This window comes from Chionomys nivalis, chromosome 8 (assembly GCF_950005125.1).
Source record: "Chionomys nivalis chromosome 8, mChiNiv1.1, whole genome shotgun sequence".
Taxonomy (NCBI): Eukaryota; Metazoa; Chordata; class Mammalia; order Rodentia; family Cricetidae; genus Chionomys; species Chionomys nivalis.
This window is the reverse complement of record NC_080093.1, coordinates 54190096-54215909: the sequence shown is the minus strand read 5'-3', so window position 1 is coordinate 54215909 and position 25814 is coordinate 54190096. Positions and strand designations below refer to the sequence as shown.

The 25814-nt window shown below is 45.9% G+C and overlaps 1 protein-coding gene across 3 annotated transcripts in view; it reads left to right on the top strand.

Moving 5' to 3' along the window:
* Positions 1–25814, top strand: part of Kcnq1 (potassium voltage-gated channel subfamily Q member 1) — a 319789-nt gene that overhangs the window by 82888 nt on the left and 211087 nt on the right. For 2 of the 3 annotated variants that reach the window (XM_057778116.1, XM_057778118.1), the window contains exons 7-11: positions 6393–6503; positions 7368–7463; positions 8996–9118; positions 10253–10394; positions 25676–25720. In XM_057778116.1, the coding sequence (XP_057634099.1) occupies positions 6393–6503; positions 7368–7463; positions 8996–9118; positions 10253–10394; positions 25676–25720 (517 nt within the window). The remainder of the gene's footprint in view (positions 1–6392; positions 6504–7367; positions 7464–8995; positions 9119–10252; positions 10395–25675; positions 25721–25814) is intronic. The other variant, XM_057778117.1, reaches the window with a different exon arrangement.

Sequence of the window (25814 nt, the reverse complement as noted above, 5' to 3'; positions counted from 1 at the left end):
TAGCAGGCAGTGGAGGGAGAGGTTCTGGTGAAGACGGTGTTGAAGAAATCCAGGCACACTCTTGGAGTACTGGTCTATGACCTTGGAACCATTGCTCATGGCCTAAAAGCCTCTGACTGAGGCAATTTAGGGGACTTTCTAACTGCCAGTGTCCTCCAGAAGTTGATGGCTGCTGCATGGTCTGTAGGTCCTTCTCTGAAAGCAGGCTTTGTCCAGGCATTAGACATCAAGGACCCCTATGCACAGGGAACACAAATATCTAACAGGAGCACATAGTTCAGGGCAGTTGTGGGCTACCCCCGACTCTATCGCACCCCTCAACTCTGAGGGCAATAGGTTGTACAGAGGCACCATCATGCCTGGAGGAACTACCAGGGCTGGCACCCCTAGGGGAGTGTGAAGATACCAGAGCCAACACCATCCCACCCAGCATTCTCAGTCTGTTGGACTTGGAGCTCACTAGGCTACTGGAAAGGTTGGCTGGATTGTGGCAACCTATAGAAAGGGACAGCACAAGCTCTGGGAACCTGGTGTAGGGCAAACAGCCATGCAAGGTGGTGATGGCCGAATTGGGCCCTGGTTTCAGTGCCCCCAAATACCCTGACCAGGAATGAACAATCTCTGAGGCCTGTTCACTCTCAGAGACTCTAGATTAAGGTGGGGACAGGAATCTGGGGCAAACACATGTTCCCACAGTTCTCACGTGCCCCCAGGAAGCAGGGCATATAGCAGGAACTCTTGACATCGGCCAAGTCAGTCTGCTTTGTGGAAGTTTCCAGCATTCTAAACAACTTAGAGAAGGTAAGGACATGCTGGCAAACTCCCAGGTTGGGACAGGTCCTAGGTTCACCTCTGTCTACCTTTTGGGGGCCAATGTCTCCAGATACCCTGGTATGACAGGAAGTAGTATTGGTAGGAGAGAGCTCAGTGCCCCAGTTAGGAAGCTTGCCTGTGACAGGGGGAAACATCCCAGAGATGTAGCTAGGCCTGCATGGGGTGGGGGACAGACTACTCGAAGCCAGAATTCTCTGGTGAGAGATGGGCAGTGCTGACTGAGGCACAGCAGGAAGTGAGTGGGTGACTACCCACAGTGTGGCTGATAAGTGGTGCCCAACCTTAACAGTGTCCAGCCTCGGTGCTGCCCTGCCTGTGTTCCCAGCCTCCTGCAGGAGCTGCTTCCCAGCCCCCTGGTCCCTGGCCCCCCAGCCCTCGGCAGAGAGGCGCCCCCACTCCCACACCTGTGCAAACATCCGCCCGCCAGCCGGGAACACGGCCCCTTTGTGCCCAGCTTGGCACCGGTGCTCCGGCCTACTCTGTCAGCTGCGACCCAGGCCTCGGCCACAGCGCACCCCTGGCCTGGCCATTGTTCCCATGAGGCCCTGTGCCCTTGGCTGCCCAGGACCCCCAGCACCCAGCTTAGGGGGCCAACAGCCCCCATTTATTCAGCGGCTGTCTCTGCAGCTGTCTGGTGGGAACAGCCCAAGGCTGTGTTCCTGGCACCTCTAGGGTAATCAGAACTTGAGTGCTACAGGACAGGGGCAGCCGGGCTCCGAGTTCTTTAGCCTGTGCCAATGAACAGTCATCTCCTTTGTCTCCCTTCATTCCACAAGGGGAGTATGTCCCCACCCTGCCCTGCTCCTGGGCTCCTCATCTGTATTAATGTGGCGGGGGGTGGGGCATGTGAGCACCCACAGGTGAGAGGATTTTCTGAAGGTCAGGCCCCTCTATTATCTGCTGTACCTCAAGCCCTGGCCCCTATCACAAAGGGTGCTGGCTGGACCCTGGGGACTGGACTAGCTTTCCCTAAGGTATACTGAGGGTAGGACTAGGCATAGAGGCATGCTTGCAGGGGTGGGAATTGCTCTCACCTTGTTAGCCTGCAGAGGCTGTGATGAAGCCGAGGGTCCTCCGCTGGCCAGTGTTTCTTCACTGAGCAAGTAAACCAGATGAATGGGGGCAGGAAAGTCTGTCCACTGCCCACAGGTGGATTCAGTATGTCCTGTTCTGTCGAGATCCCATGGTTCTGAAGACCAGAGTCTGAAACTGAGGCATGGGCAGGGCTGTGCTGGCTCTTGGAGGGTTCATTATTAAGTCTGGTTTCTGGTGGCCTGAGCATCCCGGGTTGTTCCTTTGTGTTTCACATGGGCACATATCACTGGATTAGGATCCACTCAGGGGACCAGAAGGAAGGCTGTAATTTGGAATAAAACCAGAGTCTGTGTGTGTGACGGGGGTGGTGAGCCATGGGGGGGACACAGTTAAGTCCAGAATGTAGTTATCCAGGTTGTATTTTGTGGGGTTGCCTGTCTTACCAGACCGTGGATTCCCACAGCTGGACTACAAAGGTGCCTGCTCCATGGGACTGTGTCCCCTTCTTCTGGTGGAAACACCTACATGGGTGTGAGGTCCCAGAACCCCCAGTGTAATGTCCAAGTGTGGCCGTGAAGCATTTGGGGAGCTCCTCAGGCCTTTCCTTTACTTCTGGAACAGAATGCATTTGTTTGTACTATGGTTTGAGTGGAGGGAAAAGCTGTTTCTGCAAACACGGGCTCCTCTGTTTAGTGCCTGGGGTCTCTGAAAACAGGCGGCTGCTGGGCTCTGTTTACCCCGAGTGGATAAATACAGAACTTCAAGTGAGCAGACTTGATCCCCACCCTGCCTTTCAGTCCCTTAAAAAAACCCAGTCTGACCGGGCTTCTTTCCTCACCTGGAAGCTCTGGAAGGTTCCAACCTTCCAGGCTGGACTGCATCCTGCAGAGCCAGGCCAGAGGGGCCTTGGGATGGGGAGGTCTCCTTAGATGGTCACATGCAAGCCCTGTGGAACTGTCTGTGGGAGGTGTCATTCTTCAGGAATATTCTGACGATGGAGATATGAAGGCCAGAGCAGGGGTCAGGGCTTGTAGCATTCAGCCTTTTCCTCCTCCATGTAGGTTCTATGAGTATCATGCAGTAAGGGCTGAGAGCCTGCCAGGACCCTTTCTAGTGAGCCCTTCCCAAGGAGGGGTCTTTATCAGATGGCTAGGAGTCTACAAAGCAGGCCCATTTTCTTGTGGTTGCTGTTCAGTAGCCAGTGCCTATAAGATGTATTACATAGACTCAGCAGATGTGGTGATGGTGGTGTGAAACATGCTTAATAAAAACTCAGATCCAGAAAGCAAAGCAGCCAGCCACTGGCTCCTACCTCGACCTCAGTCCTAAATGGCGACCTTGCCTCTAGGAATCTCAGAATGAGACTGTGACTGAGAGCTGTCTCCTCTCATTTTATAATCCTCTCTAGTTCTGGGATTAAAGGCGTGCACCACTGGGATTAAAGGCAGGCACCGCCTGGTTTCTATGGCAACTAATGTGGCTACTGGGATTAAAGGTGTGTGTTATTGTTGCCTGGTCTGTAAGGCTGGCCAGTGTGGCTGTTTTAATTTTCTGATCCTCAGGCAAGCTTTATTTATTGAAATACAAGTGAAATGCCCCTACGGGGTGCACAGGGGGTTAGCTCATGCCATCAAGGATGTGCCTGTGCAAGTCTCAGGAATAGAGCTTCCCAGGTACCCATCCTCCTGGAGGAAGCAGACAGCCTCAGGAAGTAGTGAAACATGAGATACAAGGGTGACACAGTGTGACACCATTGTAGAGACCAAGCTGTACTCACATTCCATGCCCACCAGGTATCAGCTGTGTGGCCCTGGGTATGCCAACTAGCTTCTTTGGGCACATCTAATCCACGAGTGTAAGAGTTGAGTTAGTGAGCATGCAGGAAGCTGAGCTCCAGCAATGATTGCTCTGGGCCAGACTGCCTCCAGACTCAAAAGGAGAAGACTAATTACCACTAGTTCCAGAAGTCAGGTACCACTAGCTCCGGGAGTCCTCCCAGTCTCTTCTTCCTTCAGCCTATTCAGGAGGAGGAAGGGGACCATGAACCACAGCCTGCCCCACAGGTTCTGTCATTGGGACAGTGATCTACTCAGGTGACCTACTGTTGGTTGGATCCTGGAAAGGTCTATTCATTGTCCCAGGAGACTTGCAGATCTGGCTGTTGGGGACAGGTTCTAGACAGCTCTATAAAATGGCCCATTCCTGAGTTGCTGTCTCGGTAACTTCAGGAAAAAGAATTTGACAAGGACAGGCCACCTGAGAGTGAGGACTCATGAACTGGACTGGAAGGTCTGTGGTGGCCCAGGAAGAAGGAAAAGGCTCCTAGTAATTAGGTGCCCTCCAATGGGGACTGTCCAGCACTCAGGACCGCTGTCCTGGAGCCTCATCCTCCTGATCCTTAGGGGGAGGCAGGAGCATGGCTGCAGGTCTTTCCTGCATTTCCTCCCCACTCACCCGTGCTTCTTCCCAGCTTGCCATCTAGACCATTACCTTTCCACTCGTAGAGATGTTTTCGTTCTTTTCTTTCTCCCCCACTTTTTTTTTGGAGGGGGCTGGGTTTTATGTAGCCCAGGTTAGCCTCAAACAAACCATATATGACCTTAAACTCTCACTGGTTGCAGTCCAGCTCTGCCTTTACAAGTAGCTCCTGGCATGTGCCCGACTCCCTAGAGAAGGCAGCTGTGGGCCAGCTCTCACATGTGCGGTGCAGGCCCTCTGGGAAGACACCACTAGCGAGGCGCTTAGCTCCCTTGGGTCCTCTTATCCAGCAGCCTGCTGGCAGCCATGCCCTCAGTCCCAGGAATGACTTGGCTTCAGTTTACATTTTCAGAGCTGTTTCAGGTGCGTGTGTGCACATAAGATGTCTGGACAGCATGTGCCCTGTTTGTCAGTCATGGGCGTGACCTCTAGACCTCTTTGTGAACTCATGCAGTGTGTATGCACACCCCCATGGTCTTGGCTCTGTCGGTGGTGCATGTTCCCTCATGCGTATGCGAGTGGGAGTGTGTGTCCCTGTCTCCATGTGAGGCACATTTCCAACTGGATGGCCACATATGTAGAACAGGGTGGTCCCTTTAAAGAGCCCAGTCATGAATGGCTTGCTATGCCCTCTGTTTGTGTGTGGGGTGTGGATTTGTTTAAGGATAATGACATTGTGGGGAAGATTTCATGTGGGCAGTTGTGGGAAACACCAGTACTCACTCTCTACAGCCTGGTGCAACCGTGAGGGGGGTGGCCCAATGGTGGCCTGGGCCAGCTGTGGCCTGTCCTGTTGGTTGCCATCCAGGGAGACTGACCTGTTGTTTCATGACTTGTAATGAACTTGGCACTGTGAGGTGACTCCTGCTGTCCTTGTCCTCTGTTCCCCTGCTGTGGTTGCTCAGAGTGCTTCCTGGGCTACAAGCACACATCTCCACATGTGCCTGGTCACCTCTGACTCCCATACTTCTCTTACCTTCCCCTCTTCCTCAGTGGACACTGGGGAACAGCAGTGGTCCAGAATGCAGTCTGTCTGGGAATGACATGGGCAGTGATGGTCAGAAGGGATCTTGGAGCTTCCTCTCTGGGCCTCCCTTCAGTTGAAGTCTATTAGATGGTGTTCCCCAGGCCTCGTCCTTGCTGACCTTGCTGGCCAGGAGTCATTTAGGGATTCTCATGTAGGTCTCGGCTGGGTGGTTGTCACTTAGACCCCAGTGTGGCAGCTGAGGCATCTGGAGTGAGCAATTGGCTCTCCTGTCACACTGACCTGCCTTAGCTGCAGGGCTGACCTGGACAGCGTGTTGTGCTCTCAGTGGCTCTGTGTGAGTGTGTGTGACACCCTGGTCTCCCCAGCAAGCCCAAGGCAGACTTATGGTGTGATCTAGTAGTTAGGCACAGCCAGGGTGGGCCCCCAAGTCCCTCATCAGAGGCCTCAGGAGTAAACCTCAGATGACAGATGGCAGGGGGTGACCTGGGGGGGGGGCAGCCCCTCACTCCCATTGTCCCACTGCACACCCTGGATGCTGCTCTCCCACCGAGAAGAAGGCTAGCGCCTTGTCTTATTCTCTCTGAAAAGGAAAAATGAAACATCTGGATCCCTGGGCTGGTGGCAGGAAGCAGCATGTCAGCCCCATCCTGGGGCTTTGTGGACCGCTGGCCTCAGTGGGAACTTCCGGCCTCCTGGGGGCCAGTATACTGCAACTTCGGTGGCCAAGACAGGGCTCCTTGGGATGGGCAGGAAGCCTGGCCCCTGTGGGTGGGCTCTGAGCTGTTTGCCTGTCCTGCACATCCTAACCTCTCTGCAACCCCAGGGCTGTGCCATCTGTGGTAGTCAGAGCTGAGGGACTAAGGAGACAGAAACTTGAACTAACCAACTTACCACAGTGCTGTTCTTGGAACTTTCTCAGAACTGTGCCCCACTATTATGGGGGACAGGGTTTTAGGTTGGTCTCTCTTGTTATGAAGATGCTGGCTTGGAACTGGCAGGTATCTTTTCTGAGGTTCTCAGCCTACCAGCCACTGACTGCTGTCCTTCTTCCTTGTAGGTCACAGTCACCACCATCGGCTACGGGGATAAGGTACCCCAGACGTGGGTCGGGAAGACCATCGCCTCCTGTTTCTCTGTCTTCGCCATATCCTTCTTTGCACTCCCAGCGGTGGGTGCCCAAGGGGACCCTATCCTTTGTTTCCCCTGCATCCTTGCCCCAACTCCCGATCCTCCCTTGAACTAGAATAAGAGGCAGCCTGTCGTGACCCTTGACAGAAGCAGTAAGGTCCAGGGGAGCAGACTGGGCAGAACCTGTAGGCCTGCTCTGCAGCTGGGAGTGACTCTGTTTCATGACCTTTCCAGAAACCATAGACCTATGTCTACACATGTGTGCTATGTGGGACACACACTGGTTACTTGTACATATGTGCCATTGTAGGTGTCTCTTATACATGTTGTGTGTGTATACTGTACATGTGTTGAATGTATAAGTATCTGTGTTGCATTTGAATAGCATATTTACCATATGTTCTGTGTACATGTGTTTATATATGTATCTCTGATTTCATGTGTGCCATGTGTACACATATATTTGCGCTTATGTTCCATGTCTATATAGTATCTGTTGCATGAGTCTCTACATCACATGGGAGATAATATGTGTTCATGTGTCTGTTGTATATGCATGTGTGACATATAGGCATGAGTTATAACATATGGTATGTGTCTCCTGCATGGCCCCCTATTGCTAAGGTAACACTCTTTCTCTGTCACTGCTCTTCTTGGCTACCCTAGCTGCAGTACACGTGGGCTCCTGGCCGAGCACAGCCTCAAACTCCTGCTTCCCTAGGGCATCTGTTGTGTCTCCTACCCACCCCCTGGTGGTGGCTGCCTTGGCACAGCCCTGGGCACTGTGCATGCCTGATCTCCAGGTGCCTTTTGCTCCTCTTGCTCTTCCTTAGGGTCTTTGTCCTTTGTTGAGTATTGTCCAGCATGACCCATGTGACAATAGATACCTTGTGTCCCTTACCAGGGGATACTTGGCTCTGGGTTTGCCCTGAAGGTCCAACAGAAGCAGAGGCAGAAGCACTTCAACCGGCAGATCCCAGCCGCAGCATCCCTCATCCAGGTATGTGCTGTGCCCGATGGGCTGTTAGTGCTATGTGCTTGGGCAGTGGAGCCCCTCCAGCCATGCCCACTGCCTGAGAGGAATGGGTCCTTTTGCTGTGGCTCCTCCCATGGTAAGGTGGCTCTCTGGGAAAATACCCATTATTGGGATGGCAGGATGGGCACAAAAATGCAGGACCATTACTCCCTATACTATTCCCATTGGCAGCCATACTTGCAGGATAGCCTGAGGCCTGACCATAGCCACTCAGCCAGTCTGTACTCTGCCAGTCAGCCTATGTGGACAGGGACAAGTCAGAGAGAGGAGGCCTGGTGGACCAGGACCCAGCTTGTACAGTGGCATGTCTCTGAGAGGTCTGCCATCTCTTAGGACCAGTGGCCATCTGTGGGAATAGTAAGTACAATAGTAAGACAGCACGGGCCACTTCTCAGAAGGTTGGGAGTTAGGGACAGCAGAGCCTGAGAGCAAAGAGCAAGAAGGCTCTAAACGTAACGGAAGAAATGGCAGGTTTTGCTACTGTACTCTAGGCCCTTAGGAACACTCCAGAGACCTGGACTGCCCTTCAATGGTAAAGAGAACTGTTGCAAACTGTGTCTCTGTTTTTTATTGCTAACTGAGCTGAAGTCAGGTGAGGACTCAGAGCACGGATGCTCTACATGACCAACATAGCCTGGGTGTGGACATAACCATCTAACCAGAGTAGTGGCTATAATCACTGTGTGAACCCCTCTAGTTCAAGTGGAACTGCCCACATAGGGTGTGCATGAAACATACAACCCTTGGAAGGGCCTCTAAACTGTCCCGGGTCATAGGTATTCCTGCCTGGGCTTTGTGTCTGTGCTAGATTCCTGTCACAGAGTGGGGCTGTCTTCCCAGAAGCCTTGCCAGCACGTAGAACTTTGAACCAGTTTTTCTTTCTTATGCCCATAGGGCCTCTGGTGACAAAGCCATTGTGATATGTCCCCATAAGAGGTTCTAGCATCTGTTTCTTCCTCTTCTTGCTGCTTTGGTTCTCTCAGGCTCCTCCAGAGATCTTCTGCAGGTCATCTTTCTGTAATGACTAAGGGAGGGGATTGTCCCTCTAGAATGCTGGCCAAGAGATTCATTTGTAGTCATCAGAGGCTCCTCATAGTCACAGGCTAACACTTGAAGCCTCGAGGAGGCCTCACCTCATGCTGGTCCCTGCTGGTGTTCCACACCCTGCTGGTATTCACACAGGCCTGGGCAACCCTTTTCCAGTATCTTTCTCTAGATGAACCTGAGTGTCTAACTCTGCCTTAGCTGATGTATCTGAGGTTTGCTCAAGGCCACTCTTCAGGAGGGACTAAGGTCACAGGCAAAGGTCTTGTTAGCATCTGAGCTATGACTGATAGTTGACGCATAAGGCAGTTCCCTTCCTAGCCCTAGAGGGCCAGGTCCTGCTGCCAAGGAAGGGGCCTGGGGCTCTGGGAAGAGCTAAAGGTTTTCCAAGAGGTACCACTGAGTGGCTGGATCAATGACCCCTCTTTCCTCTCCCCTCTACCTGGTATCAGACTGCATGGAGGTGCTATGCTGCTGAGAACCCTGACTCATCCACCTGGAAGATCTATGTCCGGAAGCCTGCCCGGAGCCACCCTCTGCTGTCCCCTAGCCCCAAGCCTAAGAAGTCTGTCATGGTAAGCAATCTTACCAGTCACCAGAATGGGGATTGAGTGTTAGCAGCTCAGGAAGCTGGAGAGGCTGAGCGTGAAACCCTAGTATTGCCATTGAGGGTAGTGCTCATTGGGGTCCCACCACCATTCAGAGGAAGTCTGACCTGATCCCTGCTGTCCTCATGTCCTCTGCCCTTGGAGCCATACTGGACTGGCCATGCCAAGACCAGGATAGTTCTAAAGAGAGTACTTCTGAAATAGGATGGGCTGGCTCCATCAACTGCTAGAAGAAAGCTCTTGAGAGGACCCTGGTGCTGATTTTCCTTGTTGGGTAAAGCAGGCAGAGGGGAAGGTAGGAGCTCTAGATCACAGAGGAAGGAGGTTCCAGCAGCTGTGGGCAGGAGCCCTGTCATCTACCTGGAGCACTGAGGAAAAGGTTGGAGCTCTTCCTCTTGCTGGCCCTCACTTCACTTTCCTTGAAGAGACAACCTTCCCAGCTTCCAATTGTCATTGGACACTTGAACTTGCTCTTCCTTTGTCTGGATGTTCTTCCTGGCTTCACACAACCTGCTCCCCCACTTTATCCAGGAGACCCCTTTGCTTGTTTTGGTTTGATTTTTTTTCCAGACAGGGTTTTCTAATGTGGCCTTAGATGTCCTGGAATTTGTTCTGTAGACCAGGCTATTCTCAAACTCACAGAGATCTGCCTGCCTCTGCCTCCCGAGTGCTGGAATTAAAGGTTTGTGCTGCCACCGCCCAGCCAGGAGACCTCTTTAAAGAGGCTCCAGTGCTCCTCGTGTATCTTCCACCATTTACTTTGCTGCCTTGGCCTTCAGACATACTGTCCTGGTGCAAGCTTGCATATTTACAGCCTACTGTTGTCCTGTTTTTATTTTTTTGGCCTGTCTGCCTTTCTTAGGCTAAGGCTCACAGAGGGCCACACTGGGCCAAGTCACACCCTGGTCCCTCCAGCAACATCAGCACACTGAAGCCTCACCCCATCAATGTTTGAGGACGCTAGAGCTCAGCCTCTGACCCAAGTTCCCTCAAGGGTATATATCTCAAGGCTGGAATCAGGACTCTACAGGTGCTCTGGGGCTGGTTGACGATCTGGCAGATTGTCATGAGGAGCTGCCACTCATCGTGTGAACATTTTAGGTAAAGAAGAAGAAATTCAAGCTGGACAAGGATAATGGGATGAGTCCTGGAGAGAAAATGTTCAATGTCCCTCACATCACATATGATCCTCCAGAGGATCGGAGGCCAGACCATTTCTCCCCTGATGGCTATGACAACTCAGGTAAGCAAGCACACATGCGTGCAGGGCCAGGGCCCTCAGTGCTGACCCTGTAGCAGCGTCAGTCTGGCTTGGGGAGCTTCCATGCCACCCCCCGTCCTCTCCTGGCACTCTGTCCATAAGGACCCTTTGCACACACAGTCACTGCCTACCTTGGGAGCACAAACATAGCTTTGAGGTCTCTGCTACAGGAGGATGGAAGGCAGAGTAGACCTAGAAGTTTTTGGAAGCTTTGATGCCATGTTCCCCTTGCCTTTCCCAAGGAAGTACAGTCTTCTGAGAAGAGGCCTACAACTGCCTTTGATGTTGGGGGTCAGCATGGCCTGACCTTGCCACAAAAGAGAAGGTGGCACATATGTCCTACTCACTGGACCTCTCTTTTTCAGCACCCAAGTTTCTGTATTTGAAAAATGGCTAGGGTGACCTCTTAGAGATTTGCCCACTGACAGGGAAGTCCCAAGGTGAGGGTGGTAGAGATGAGGCCTCTGCAGGCTCTGGAGAGCCAGTGAATGGTTGGTGAAATCATGGGAACATATGGAATTGGGGTCAGCACCTTGATGGATAGACACTTCTTAAAGCCCTAGGTTTATATCTGCTCTCATGAGAGCTGTTCCTCTATATTCATCCCACTGTGGGGCTTGGATGAGGCCTGGCTCATGGGACCTGATTATTAGACTGCAGGCCTGTCCAAGCTTTGGATGCTGGGTCCCAGTTCAAGTTTTGCCTTTGTTAAGCCACAGCGAGGCTCTGCAACACTTGAGAAGGGAACTTGGAGAGGTCAGGCATATTTTCCAGGTCACAGAGTGGGAATGTGGCATGCCCCCATGCTTCTCGGTCACCAGCTACAGGGCAGATAGGCTGTGAGCACTCTTGGAACATCTTTCCTTTGGTCTGGAGACCCCTTTATTGGGGACCACAGCAGGAGCACCAGGTATCCACTGACCAGAGAGACTTCTCTGGAGGTACATGTACTCTTTCTGTTATCACGGTATATTGTCGAGTACTTTCTCATGAGACATGGCTGCATGGGTCTAGGATTATCACATTTCTGGCCCCAAATACAAAGTGGAGACTCTGAATTTGCAGCATAACCCTTGGGAGACAGCATAGGTGGCTGTGGAAGGAACCCAGTTCTCCCTGAAGCTCTCATTATCTCTCTGAAAACTTCAGTACCTAGCTCACAGTGAATGACTGAATTCTCTAGCCGCTGTCTGTAACTTGATTTAAATGGTTCTGGCCTTTTTCCTCCTCTGAGTCAGTGTGGGTATTGAGATAATGATCTGTCACTAGGACTGGGATGTGGCTCTACTCACCACATTTTTTTTTCTCAGCATCTCCTGGGAAATCCCTTACACTGTCCTGCTGACTGATTCCTCTCAGGACTATATACTGAGGCAAATGGTTCAGATATCCCAGTGTCCACAGGTTCTGCATCCTCTGACTCAATCAATTAGCAGATTATTACATGGCAGTTGTTTTTCTAAAGAATCTGGAGATGTCATACAGATGTGCAAGAAAGTTCTATGTAAATGCTTTCCTATTTTATCTAAGGGACCCAAGTATTCATGAATTGGGAGAGTCCAAGAACCACTTTCCGAAAGACAGGGAGGAGAGACCTCACAAACATTCCTAAAGTCCCTGTCTAAGATGCAGCCCTAAGTGGAGGGACATCTGACTGAAAGTACAAAGAAGTGATAGTTGGGCCTCAGCACTTGAGGTTGGGGAGAATCCTCTTCCAACTGGAGAGCTGGAAGGTTGAGCCAAAGGCATAGGTGTTCATCTTACTTCCTCTTTGACTGTTTGCTCACTCTAGCAATGATAGAAAACCCAGGGCCTAGTGCTGGCTCCTGTGGGCCTGGTTTCTGCAGTCTGAATCTACCCTCTCGTTCAGAATTATTCCTGCTTACCTTCAATGAGTCCCAGGCTCCAAGGGAAGGCTTCATTTGAGTGTCCTGTTGGGGACTGGACATCCAGTTTCAGTATCTGGGCTGCCAAGAGTTATGCCAAGCCTTATGTGCTATGTGGTCAGGCAGGAAATAGGCATTGACATTGCATCCTTGGTAGGATGGGAACTAAGGATCCAGACTGACAATGTGTATCCAACACTGCCTCCTGTGTTGATGCTATGCCCCTCTGTTATTCTGTCATTTAGGCTTGTTCCATCCTTTTCAGATTTCTTCCCAATGCCTGGGACCTGCCAGAATGTGTTGGTACTAAGTAGAATGTTCCAGAAACTTGCAGCTTGTTGGCAGTTGTAAGGACAGTTTTAGGTATGGCAGAGGGTGACCAACAACATTGTTCCTCATCCTTCTTCTCACAGGTGTTAGGGCCCCAGCCCACCGAGTTCAGCTTGTCTGAGGGCAGCAGACCTGTGGCCTGTGTCATTGTTCCCACTACTACATCTTGGCAGGAGGGTGGGAAGTATTTGAGAAAGAGACTGTAGTTGTTCTATGCTCCTGAAGACTACCCTAGGCATCCCGTCTGTCAGGACCCAGCCTGGGCCCCACTCTACTGAGCGCCAAGCTGCTACGTCCTCATCAGATGGCATGGGGATTTGGCTCAGGGCTGGCCACATCTCCATGAGCCCCTGGGACATATTCCCCGCCTGCCCACTGGAGCGGGCACAAAGGGCAATTGTGCCAACAAATGCCCAGTGCCCCTGCAGCTCTGCTTCAGGGGTAGGATCATTGTCTCAATGCAAATAGGGGCTTTCTGCTAATGCTAATGGGCAGGTTGGGCGTGAGCAGAGGCGGCAGGGATGCAGCCCTGTGCCTGCCCAGGAGAAGCATCACTCGATGTTTTCTGAATACGGGGCAGCAGTGTCCCTGCCGTCCATTCAGCCTGCTTAGTGTTATGAAGTCCGCAGTGATGTCTGTGGCATGTTAATGAGGTACACGAGCGGAGAAAGCAGCACTGCTTGTGGAATGCTCCCACACCGCGCCGTCTCTTTCTATTAATGAGATAAGTCAGCCTAGACCAGAGCCACCAGATTTTGGAGACTGAGCTACTGGTCTGGTCCCTCTAAGGACCTAGGGCAACCCCTACCCCACAGGTTACCTGATATACCCAAGTCTCCTTATCTAAGAGGCTCTTAGGAATCTTGGACACTCTGGCATGGAGACGGGGTGCTAATCCCAGTGGGGGAGGGATATCACTGGGAAAGCCCCAGAGTGTCTGCTCCCACGAGGCAGATCCCAAACAGTCACACTGACTTTTAGTGCCAGGCCAAACCAAGACTTGGACCTCATCTGTGTGTGAGAACTAGGAAGCCATAATCTTGTCCTAACATAGGACACATACTTGTTCATGGTGTGCAAAAATCCACATGCAGACAGTCCTTTCAGTATATGCTGAAGGTGGAAGTGGGCTGCAGTGCTATCCCAACCAAAATGGCTGGACAGAGACCCAGAATCATTCAGGGACCTCCCAAGGACACACACATATCCTAAGAAAACTCTTCTAGGCTCACCTATGAGATATGTGCAGGTATAGTGGACTTGGAGTGGTGGAAGCAGGTAAGGGAAAGGATCTCTTTCCAGTCTACCCTGCAGTGAAAATGGGGGTGTGCCCCCTTAAAGAGATGCACTGTGAAAAGCAGGCAGGAGTCTGCTCCTCCCCCAGAAGGCCCACCTCTCTTACCAGGAGACAGGAGTAATGCCAACAGCTTAGAGAGGACACAGGGAACTATCTAGGTCTGATAGGCATTGCCCCTCACTCTGGAGGACTCAAACCACATGCCATCCAACTTACTAGCATTCAAAAGAGATTAATATCCAGGTCCAAGGAGAAGGTGCAGAGCAAGGCCCAGGGCCCTAGATAGTGGAGAAGCCCAACATTGGTGACCTGACTACTACTGCCCTTAGGAATCCTGAGTACTCACCTGTGGCCTTAGTGGACATCTAACATACTGGCAGCCATGGAGTGGGTGCATTTATGCAGAGATCCTGCTGTGGGTTGGGCTTGATTGGTCCCGCAAATGTAGTAGGTCTTCCAAGATGTGTCAAGCAGTAGCCCTGACTCCCAGGAGTTCACAAAGCTGTCAGTGACAGAGGCATTTTCTGGGTGCACTCTGCTACTCCAGGCTGGGTGCCTGCCTGTGTGTGAATTTCTATGGCTTTCATAGAATCACATTTTAAATGCTTTTATGATTTCTATATCATGCGGACCCATCTTTTGAGCCTCAGGAGACCTGGGTGTGTTCTAGGTGCTGTCACCCTGCCTGCCCCCACAATACACACCTCTAGGCTGCTGTTGCCCAGTGTTTTGGTTTTGCCTATTCAAACAATCCTCTGCATTACTGTTCACATCACTGCTGGTGTGAACCACTGAGGCTTGCTCACAGATTTAACTAGACTTCTTTCTTCTGGGAGTCTAGGCTTCCTCCAGGGAAGGTCTTGGTGAGCATTCAGCTGCAGCTGGATTATATCTTTTTATTGTTTCTTGCTCCTGGATGATGGTTCAGTTGGGAAAATTGCATACAGACACCTCTTTGTACATGACCTTTTCACCCCTGATGACTCTGAAAATTCTGAGTTTAGTTATACAAATATGATGTATCAAAGTGGTGGATCATTTTTTTCAATCATAGGGTGTGGTACTGACTCTTGAATCTGAGGTCGTATATCTTGCATCAGGCGAGCAAAGTGGCTCCCATATCTACTAGAAACTGTTGTGTACATATGTATATGTGTGAGGTCCAGTGGACAACTTTGGGTATCATTCTCAGAAACACCATCTCCTTCTCAGAGATGGAGTCTCTCATTAATGAGCTCTAGTTTATTAATCAGGCTAGACTGGCTGGTCAGTGAGCCCCAGGAATCCTCCTGTCTCTGCCTCTACACTGCTGAGATTGCAAGCACATGTCACCATATCATACAGTTTTGTGTGTGTTCTGGGAATCAAACCAAGGTCCTCATGCTTGTGAACCAAACACTTTCAGACTGAGCTATCTTCCAAGTCCCCTTCTTGAATCTTCTACTGGACCATCTCACCTTGTCCCCGGCTGCCTCATGTCTTTCTTAGGCTATTCATACTATGTTTGTACTTGCTGCCGTTCCTAACTGCAGGAATGTCTCATCCACTGCCTTACCCATCTAATGAAATAGTCATTTTGGTTATTGTATATTTTCTTATTTCTGTATATTCTCATGTGGACCTTTAAATCAGCCTTGGTTTTAGCACCTACTACCTCTCTTATATTTCATATTACAACTTTTCATTTTGAAGTCACATGAACATGTTTATTTTTTCAGTCTCTATTGATAAATTCAACATCTGCAGAACCTGGAGTCTAATTTCATGTAGTGTAGATTCTTGTTTATAGTACCTTTTGTCTGTGGGGTTTTTGGGGGAGAGCACATATCTGGGGGAGGTGCTATATCTTCTTTCATATAGGACAGCTCAGGAAAGCCATGCAGGGTCTTCAGGGCCTCAGCTTTGGCTAGATTTTCTAGAGAGTTCATGTACTGGAGTGGAGGCTCATCTCTTGGAGAGCAGGTCTCTGTCATGCAGGTCAAGCAGGGCCCTTTGGTTTTATACATTAGGAAGAATAGAGCAAGACCAGTGAATTTCCTTCATTCCCCTGCCTACCAATGTGTGGGCTTATTTATTTGCTTTGTTTTTGTATGTTTCTCTTGAGTCTTCTCTTTTGATAATAAGTCTCTATAAGGCCTAGTTTTAAAATGGGGAGGAGTCCCAGTTACCACTTCTTGCCTTATGAAGATTCCAGATTCACTTTCTTTCTTTAGGGGCCATCAGAGTCCACGTGTGGCTACTCAGGTAGGCTGAGGCCCAGGCCACCTGGTTCAGGCTGAATGTGTTCTGCCCTGCTGCACCTGCTCTACTGTCAGTTCTCAGGCTGATTCCAGAGCCTCTTTTACAGAGGAGCGCAGAGGTATGTGCAAGGCAGCCATTCTGTTTCCACAAACTTGTCTAGGGACTTCTTGCAGGGGGCAGATTTTAGGTCTGCTTGCTGCTTAACACAGACGCTTTCTCTGTGTCAGAGAAAGCTCTCTCCACATAGGCCAGAGCTCATCTGCAGCAGATTTAGAAACCCACTTCAATACTTTGGGTTGTCTTGACTGCGGGAAGGTCCTGGAATCTGTAGCAGGCACCCAGGTTACTATGAAGCAGGTGGTTTATAGATTAGCCTTGGGAAACTCCCAGTGTGAGGTCAGTGCCAGCTGCAGAGTGGTTCTTCTGTGACTTCTCAGTCTTCCCACTTTGCTGCATCAGAGCCACCAGGGTGGAAGAGCAAGGCCTGATATAGGACGATTGTAGGCTTATAGCGCCTCTGCCACCTGCACAGGTGTTCTGGGCCTCAGGGGCGATAATAGCTCAGGACTTTGGCTGGACTTGATCAAAACTTCTAATGACCCTCTCACTTGTCACAAATGACTTGCAGCAGCCTCCATATCCTGAGGAAGTTGATCAGGACTTTGGGGTAGAGAACCTACCTCACTGATGGGATGTAGGCTATGGCGGGGCCAGTAAGAAGACTGATCATAGTTTCTTAGGTATATTTTGAGCCTGGATCAGAACCTTTCATCAGCACTGCATCTGGCTTCTCATTTCTATTCCCAGTGTCCTGATGACCCCCTCTCTTTAGTACTGCCACTGATAACACAGCCCTATCACCCTCCCTTTTTGTCGCCTCAAGTCTAGTCTTTATGATGGATGAATGGATGAATCAGTGGGCCCACCTTGGAAGGAATTGTGGACTGGTAATGGCTGTTGTATACCTAGAAGGGTCATGTGACTTACAAGAGCCTGGTTTCCCCTCATCTTTCCAGCAGTGCCTTACTTAGCCATTTCTGTCTTGTCCCATAGCTGGACTTTCCCACCCGGTACATCTGCCTAATCATCTTTACACTGCAGCCTGTATCTTTAAGAAAATACATCTACTTTGAAGTTTTAAGAGATAGAGTTTTCTGCTCATATTCACTGTAAAACATGAACACAGAGAAGATGATAAAGAAAAAAACAGCTTTTGTCTTATTGCTGCTAGGTTTTGGACAACTGTCCTCTCCCTGGCTACATCCCAGCTTTGATGACTGTCATCCCTGGGTTGGGTCCACATTGAATACTCAGTTTTAATCCTGCTTTTATCTACTTACTGTGACATGAGCATTAATGCCTGTCATTTTAAATTCTTTTGAAACTGGTTTGTGTTGTTTCTAGGCAAATATTTATGCCAATAATTTTGTGGTGTTCACCTGCTACAGAGTCTGAAAGCTAGCTTGGCTCTGATGGGAAAGTGCCCCACAAGCTTTAAACTTTTTATTTTGTTGGAATTGGGTTCATCACTTTACTCTTCTGAACAGTGATGCTTCTGGCATTTAAACTTATTATCCGAAAGAGGAAATACAGTCCCAGATTTGTGACTATTTAGAAAAATAATGATAAAAATATTCCACATCAGATCCTATGGTGTATGTATAAGGTATGTATCTATTACTAGTGTTATATATTTTAATACCTCTATTGCTAGAGATGCTGTAGTTAGACATAAAGGTCAAACTAAATGCAGATCCAAATAATACTTTCAATCAAGTTGACTTAACTAACCCTGGTAGAACGTTCCTCCCAACAACAGCAGAATAAACAAGGCTGCCAGCTACACAGAGAGCACATGCCAAGACAGATCATATTCTGAGCTGTGAAAAAACTTCACAAACTTAAAATTAATCAAGTCATATGTCCTTTGACTACAATAGAATTAAATTAAAATCAGTTAAAAAGATGGCATATTCTGAAATATATGGAAAGCAAAGAATGTGTCTCTATATAACACAGGGAGAGAGAGGAAATCTAAGGAAAAAACACAGACTGTTTTGAATCAAAATGCAACAGTTTAAAGGCACCACTAAAGCAATTCTTGGGAGGACCAGATAGAACCATGCAAGCACTTCAGAGAAGGCCTCACACTGGAACCTATAAAACTGCTAAGTAAACCAAAATAAGTAGACAAAAGGATTTGAGGAAGAAAGTAGGAAAATAAAAACAGGAAAAATAATGAAACTCATGTTGATTTTTAAGGCCAGGAAAAAAATCAATAAGTGACTAACCAGCTAGACTAAAAGAGAAAGAGTGATGTCGTAACTTGTCAGTGTCAGAAATGAGATGCCCGGCTTTGTGCAAATGACAGGATGTAAAACCACAAGACTATCCTTCACAGCTCTTTGTTACTGAAGTCCAAAACTTAGATGAAATGGCAGATTTTTTGGAAAAGGTAAAATGCAGGCAGATGTAAACCAAGTATCGTCTGTTAATACCAATGAAATAAAAGAGTACTCCAGAACCATGTTGTTTTCCTGATGAATCCTGGCATATGTTTTAGAAAGAGCAAAATCTAGTTTCTTTTTTTAAAAAATGAAATAAAGGGATCATTTTAAGTTATGAGACTAGCACTATTCTGATATGAAACCTAGCCAAAAATATTACAAAAAGGAAACTGTAGATAAATATCACTTTTGTGAACACCAAGTCAAACATTTTAAGCAAAATGATCAATTAGGGGTCAGGAATACAAAGTTAGTTTTAATTTTTTAAATTAGTAAAATGAACACTATTAGTAAGTGACAACATAAAGACATAGCTTTCTCAGAAGATGCTAGAAAAGTATTTGGAAAAACTTGGCAATGACTGATTATAAAGTATCTAATAGAAAATAGAAGCTTCCTCGGGCTGAAACAGGCTATTGACAAAAAAAACAAACAAACCTGCAGTTAGTTACTGCATATTCAGTAAACCAATTTTTCCTCATATGTCAGGAACATAAACATCTGGTCTTAACACTTTTATTCAACATTAAGTTGGAGATGTCTGCCTGTAGAATAAGGTAAGAAACAGCGAATTGGAAAAGAAGTGAAACAGATAGAATTTGTAGACTTCCTTATTGTCTGTAGAAAATCTGATGTGTCAGATTGGCCATTTGAATGTGCAGATTCAGTTCAGTTGCACAAAGTAGCTTTGCAAAAAGCAATTCTACTTCTAAATTCTAACTGCAAATAAGCCAGAGTTAAAAACTTTTAAATACTACACTGAGTAGCCTTAAAAATGTGAAACTATGCTAATGAAACTAAGAAAAATGAATGTAGACACATATTAGGTTCTCAAACTACAGGGTTCAGTATTGATTTCTAAATTCAGTATAAAAGCAGTCAAAGACCAGCATACAGATAGCCAGAATAACCAAAGCAACTTTGAACATGAACAAGGTTGAAAGGTTACCTAGATGTATGGTGTCAGCATAGAGAAGCAAATAAATCAATGAGACAGAATGGGGGGTCAGGTGGACCTTTATATTTACTGACAACTAATTTCTAAACCACATGTGAAGGTTATGGGTGTTTTGCGGGGGCAGACAAAATGGAAAAACTGAATATACATTTCAAACATTTTTATCCTCATCCTCCACAAAATCCAAGTCAAAATTGTCATAGAACTGAATTCAAAGGCTAAAACTTACAGGACACACAGTATAGTTAAGGATATCTTCGACACATCAAAAGCATGTAATTGGAAAAAATTGGCCAGACTTCCCAAGCATGCATTTTTGAAAGACAGATATTGAAAGAAAATGTTTTTGTGTGTTCTGTGTTGTGCATTGCATGTAAATGTACAATTGTGAATATCTGTTAGTACACATGCAGAGGACAAAGAATTAGTATCTTTTTCTACGGCTCTCTACCTTCTTTCCCTGAAGCAGTCTCTCATTGAATTGGAAGTTCAGCGTTTCAGCCAGACTGGCAGGTCAGCAAGCTCCCAGGATCTGCCTGTCTCTGCCCACCCTACCTGCAATGCTAGGGATATATATATATGCAGCCATGACAGGTTTAGGGCTTTTTAAAATGTGGCTGCTGGGGATTTGAACACCTGTCTTCATGTTTGCATTTCAACACAGTTACCCATTGAGCCATTACCCCAACCCTGAAAATATTTTAAAATCATATATCTGACAAAGTATTTTTCTTCAAAAAATAAAAATTCTCAGAATAAAAAATTTTCATTGAAAAATTCATATAATATATGATAGACACTTTAAACTGAAAAATAAGAGAAAACACATTACAAAAATGGGTAAACTGGAGTGGGGGGGGGAGGAGGAGTGGGGATAGGGAAAGGGGAGTGGGGGGAGGGGGAAGGAAATGGGAAAGGGGACAGGTGGAAATTTTATTTAAAAAAAGAATAAAAATTTAAAAAAAATGGGTAAACTGTTTACACCAATACTTCACAGAAAGGAAGACAATGAGACAATGCTCAGCATCATTAGTTATTGAAGAAGTTCACACAGATAGACACTACTTCATAACTACTAATTTCCTAAAATTAAGGAGACTGACCAGGTGTTAGTGAAGACATTAAGGAACTTAACCATCATCTGTCATGGTCACAGTGTGCTCCTCAGCAGTTCAGGGACTCTGCAAAAACAGTTCAGTGGTTTCTTTTCTTTCTTTTTCTGTCTCTAACTCTTTCTCTCCCTTTTTTTTCCATTTGGAAACATTCCAAGCACAGTCAACATTTGAAAAGAGTTTTTTCAAGTTGTGCTGTGTCTATACAATGGAATACTACTCAGAGGTACAAAGGAATGAACTACTGATACACCTAACATGGATGAATCACCAAGTAATTACAGTGAGTGAAAGAAGCCAGACAAAGAGTTCATACTGTCGTCTTCTGTTACCACCGCACTCTAGAAAATGAAGTCTAACCTAGAGTGACAGAAAGGTCAATAATTACTGAGGGGTGGAGCAGTGGTAGGGGAAGTCCAAAAGGGCAAGAGGAAGCTTCTGGGAGCACTGGATATGCTCATTACCTTAATTGTGGAAGCGATTTCAACACATGTCAAAAGTTACCAAATCCTACAATTTAAACACGTGCCATTTATTATATGCCAGCTGTACCTCACCAAAGCTGGTAATAGAATATATAAAATTTGCACAGCAGAATATACGAAAAATAAGTTTTAAGTGGTAACCTGGGGAAACAGTTTCCACCCATATTGTAAGCACAGAGTGAATTATTTTCATTCAGTTTTTTTTCAAAGCTCTTTACACTGAGAAAATGGGAGAATTAAAGAAAATGTTATTGATTCCAGGGTAAAAAGATGATGGTGTGGCTCACATATGAGAGAGTGTAAATACAAGCAAGGGTTATATCTTTGATTATTAAGTAAAAGACTGGTAACTCACAATGGATGAGTATTGCGGAAACTTAGCCTTAGTATTGATATTGGAAGAAAAAATGGATGGAATCTCAGTGAATATCAAAATTAAAACTGTGCACAATTTTTAACTCTTGTATAAATTTATACATTTGCAAAGTGTTTTTGTCTGGCGACATTGATATCTTTGATTGCAAAGTAGCAAAACACTGCAAATTGCTAATATCCCCATCTATGAAGATCTGCTTATTTGATGGAGATCCTTCAATCAGTTATTAAAGCTATAAGGATAGCTTTTCAGCAGTATGAGGGACAGCCCTGTTATCTGATCCTACGAGTAATAGAATCTCTGGCTCGGCAGAGTATGACAGGTTCCACCATGCCTTTGGCATGCAAGTTAGAAATCTATCTGTTCTGTGTTCTAAAACAGTTTGAAGGGGCTGGAGAGATGGCTCAGTGGTTAAGAGCATTGCCTGCTCTTCCAAAGGTCCTGAGTTCAATTCCCAGCAACCACATGGTGGCTCACAACCATCTGTAAAGAGGTCTGGCGCCCTCTTCTGGCCTTCAAGCACACACACAGACAGAATATTGTATACATAATAAATAAATAAATATTTAAAAAAAAGTTTGAAAACATTAGAGCTATGGTCTCTTTAAAGGTTAAATAGTGGCTGGCAATAAGGCTCAGTGAGTTTGTTAAGATACCTGCTGCCAAGCCTGATGACCTGAATTTGATCACTGGGATCTACATGTTGGGAAGAAAGAACCAATCCCTACAAGTTCTCTTTTGGCTTCCATACATGCTGTGAGGTGCACCCACCACCACACTACATGCACATGTGTTCACACACACACACACACACACACACACACACACGTGTAAAAAAATTTAACATCCCATCTGGACCTAATACAAAATCTTAACCTTTTTAAGTCTTTTCTGTGGTGATGTATTCTAAATTAGTTTAGTGCATGCTTTAAGGGATAATTTATTCATTGCTATGTAATTTCCTGAAGTATTTCAACTGTGATGCCACTTGGTAGCAACTAATTTTCTTTCAGTAGTTTATGCTCTTTCTATAAATTTTTCTAGCCTGTACTTTTATAGTTTTGCTTTTTTCTTAGTCAAGTTCATGAGAGATTTATCTAATCTGTTAATTATTAAATTGTTTATTCTCTTATCAAAAAACTACCTTTGTCTATATTTGTTTTCTTCTTAGTCATTTTGGGGTATGATATCTATTAATTCCATCTTTCTAATTATCTTTAATTTATGTGTTTTCTTTTTAAACTTAATTAAGAATAATATTTAGTTCACTTATTTAAAGTCCCTTTACCAAGAGGCATTTTAAAAGTTATAAATTTTCCTCTGATCACAGCTATAGCTGTGATATGTAGGACATAGTATGAAATATGGTCCATTTTATTTCCCCCTTTTTTATAATTTTTGTGTTGTTTTTCTCTTTAATCTAGAGTTCTTTTAAATGTTTGCTTAATTTTTAAGCAATAAATTTTTATAACTGTTATTTATTTCTGGTTTAATAGGCTTACAGTGAAAAGATGCAGTGTGTGAAAGCCCCAGATTTCTTAAAAGAGCTCCTTTGCAACATCAAAGTCTAAAAATCAGAGTATTATTTTTGTAATTTGTAACTTGGGATGTGACCTGTTCCACGTACCTACGTAAAAAGAGTCCTTTATTTTGGGGTACAGATTTGTATGCATACACAGATAAAATACATGAAGATGGATTATACATCCGTCCATATAGATTTACTTATTTATTTAATCAGTCAGGTCTATTTTGCCCTATATCCATCCCACCACAAATATTTTGAATATTTCTAAGTATTTTGAAATATCAAAATTAAATTATTCCTTTGCAGTTGTACTCTTTAAAGAGAGACAAATTCATAGTGCTCAGAGTACTTACAGTCATGCTGCCAAGCCCTGTTACCCATATGTTAGAAGGAGAAAACTGGTTACCATAAGTTGTTCTCTGATCTATGTGTATGTGCACGCACACACACACAGAGGCACATATGTGTATATACATACGTATTGTGCAGAGACAAGTATAAATGAAAATGTAATTTAAAAAATGATAGGAAAAACTCCTAGTGCCTAACTGCCTACTGCAAGGATTGCTGTAGTGAAAAAATATGATGATGGAGATTGCTACCCAGCATGCAATGAAGACTCTGGTGTCTGTCTCCTCAAATTTGATCCCATGTTCTATCAGCACCAGACCTGTTCTCTCTGATCAGACAACTTTGTGCTCCACCTTCTTCCATTTTAGTCCTCATGCCACAAATCTTGGGGGTGGGGATTCTTTTTCTTAAACTTCCTTAAAATTAGCCAGGTGGTGATGGTGTATGCCTTTAATCCCAGCACTTGGAAGGCAGGGGTAGGCAGATCTCTGTGAGTTTGAGGCCAGCCTGGTCTACAAAGGACAAGCTCCAAAGCTACAGAGAAACCCTGTCTTGAAAAAACAAAACAAAAACTCCCTTAAAATTATATAATAGTTGAGTATAATGTACATATATGATCTTTATGTTTGCTAGGTTCTCCTCTGTTACCTACTCTGATAAACAATAATTTTATTCGCTAATATTTTTCCTGATGCTCATATGATACACAATGAAATCAAACATACATGTCATGATGGAGCCTTGTTGTTTTTGAACAAATGGGGGCCACATTATGCATGATTTTCTTCACCTTCTTATACAGTCATACCACTACAGCTTCCTCTGTGCTTGCAGGAACAATTCTATTTATCTCTCATTTCTATTCCAATCTAAGATTATATTGTCTACTTCATTCCTCTTAGTATACCTAATCCACAATGTTCTTGGCTGCTTGAAATATACTTTACTTGAGGTTCAAGCTAATTTTCTAAAAGTCTTTCTTAAACTTACTTCCCAATGTGCAGGTTTTTATTTCTATGCAGTGAACTTCCATAATGTATTGGTTTTCTGAGGTTGTCAAAACCAAATGCTGAATTGACAGGCTTCTCACCAAACAGGAGGGCACAAGACTGAGAAATTAGAGTACCAATGGGTTGTTTTTCTCTTAAAACCTTTAACTTGCACATGGTCTCTATATCCCTGTGTCTTCACATAGTCTTGTCTACACAGTCACACTTTGGGACTCTCTGTGTGTCATAATTTCCCCTTATTTATAGGCACAACAGTAAAATTTGACTCAATTTAACTGTCTGTTTAAAGGTCTGATCTCCTGTTACATTCTGAAATATTAGAAATGAGGGCTTCAACTTGGGAAACTGGTGGGGATGGAGCTCAACCCCAAACACAGGCATGGGTTCACTGTTAAATTGCATGCATGTTGCCAGGTTGCTTTCCTCAAATGCTGTCTGACCTCACATTTCCACAAGCAGGGTTCCCCTTTCCCGGCATCCCTGCCAGCCATTATTGGCAGAGCAATTTTCCATCTTGTTAGCCAAGTGGGGCAGGGATACTCCACTGCAGAACCATTGACATTTGGCAAGAGATAACTCTTTGTCAACAGAATGTCCCGTGTACTGTAGGATGTTTAGCAGAGTCCCTGGTCTCTGCCAGGATGCCAACACAGCACACCCTCAGTTACAACAACCAAAAATAAAGTAACCCACAACTCTCTATATATTACCAAATTTATCCCCCTCAGATAGGGCAAAATTGGTTCCAGTCTGAACCACTGGAATACTGTGATATCTCATAGCTGATTCTTGAAACATAACAAAACTGTTTTATTCATAAGTAATGATGAACTATAGAAAAATTGCAGGAATGAGGATCATCATATCCTTCATTAAGATTTGAGGTAAAACTTATTAACATTAAAACCTCATTTGCTTTTTCATTTCAATGTTTTTATATGCATACTTGTACACTATGTTCCTCTGGAAACTTGAAAAGGCATTGCACACTTTACAATCCCTCACCCCTAGACATTTTGCTGTGTATTTCCTAACAATTTATTTCCTAACTGTACTAGTTTAAGGAGGATGACAACATCACATTTCCTCCCTTTGAAAGTGATATAATAGTCATCAACTTCTGCAATTAAACATCAATATAGCCACTGAAATAATCCAATGCCTATGTTCTACTTTTTTCAGTGAACACAACAAAATCCTTTGGTGCATCTCTCCCCCCAGTGCAGAGTAAGTCCATGTTCCATGTTGCCCTTAGTTGTGTATCTTTAATTACCATGAACTTGCATATTTCTAGTTTCTCTTGGTCTTTACTAACATCAAA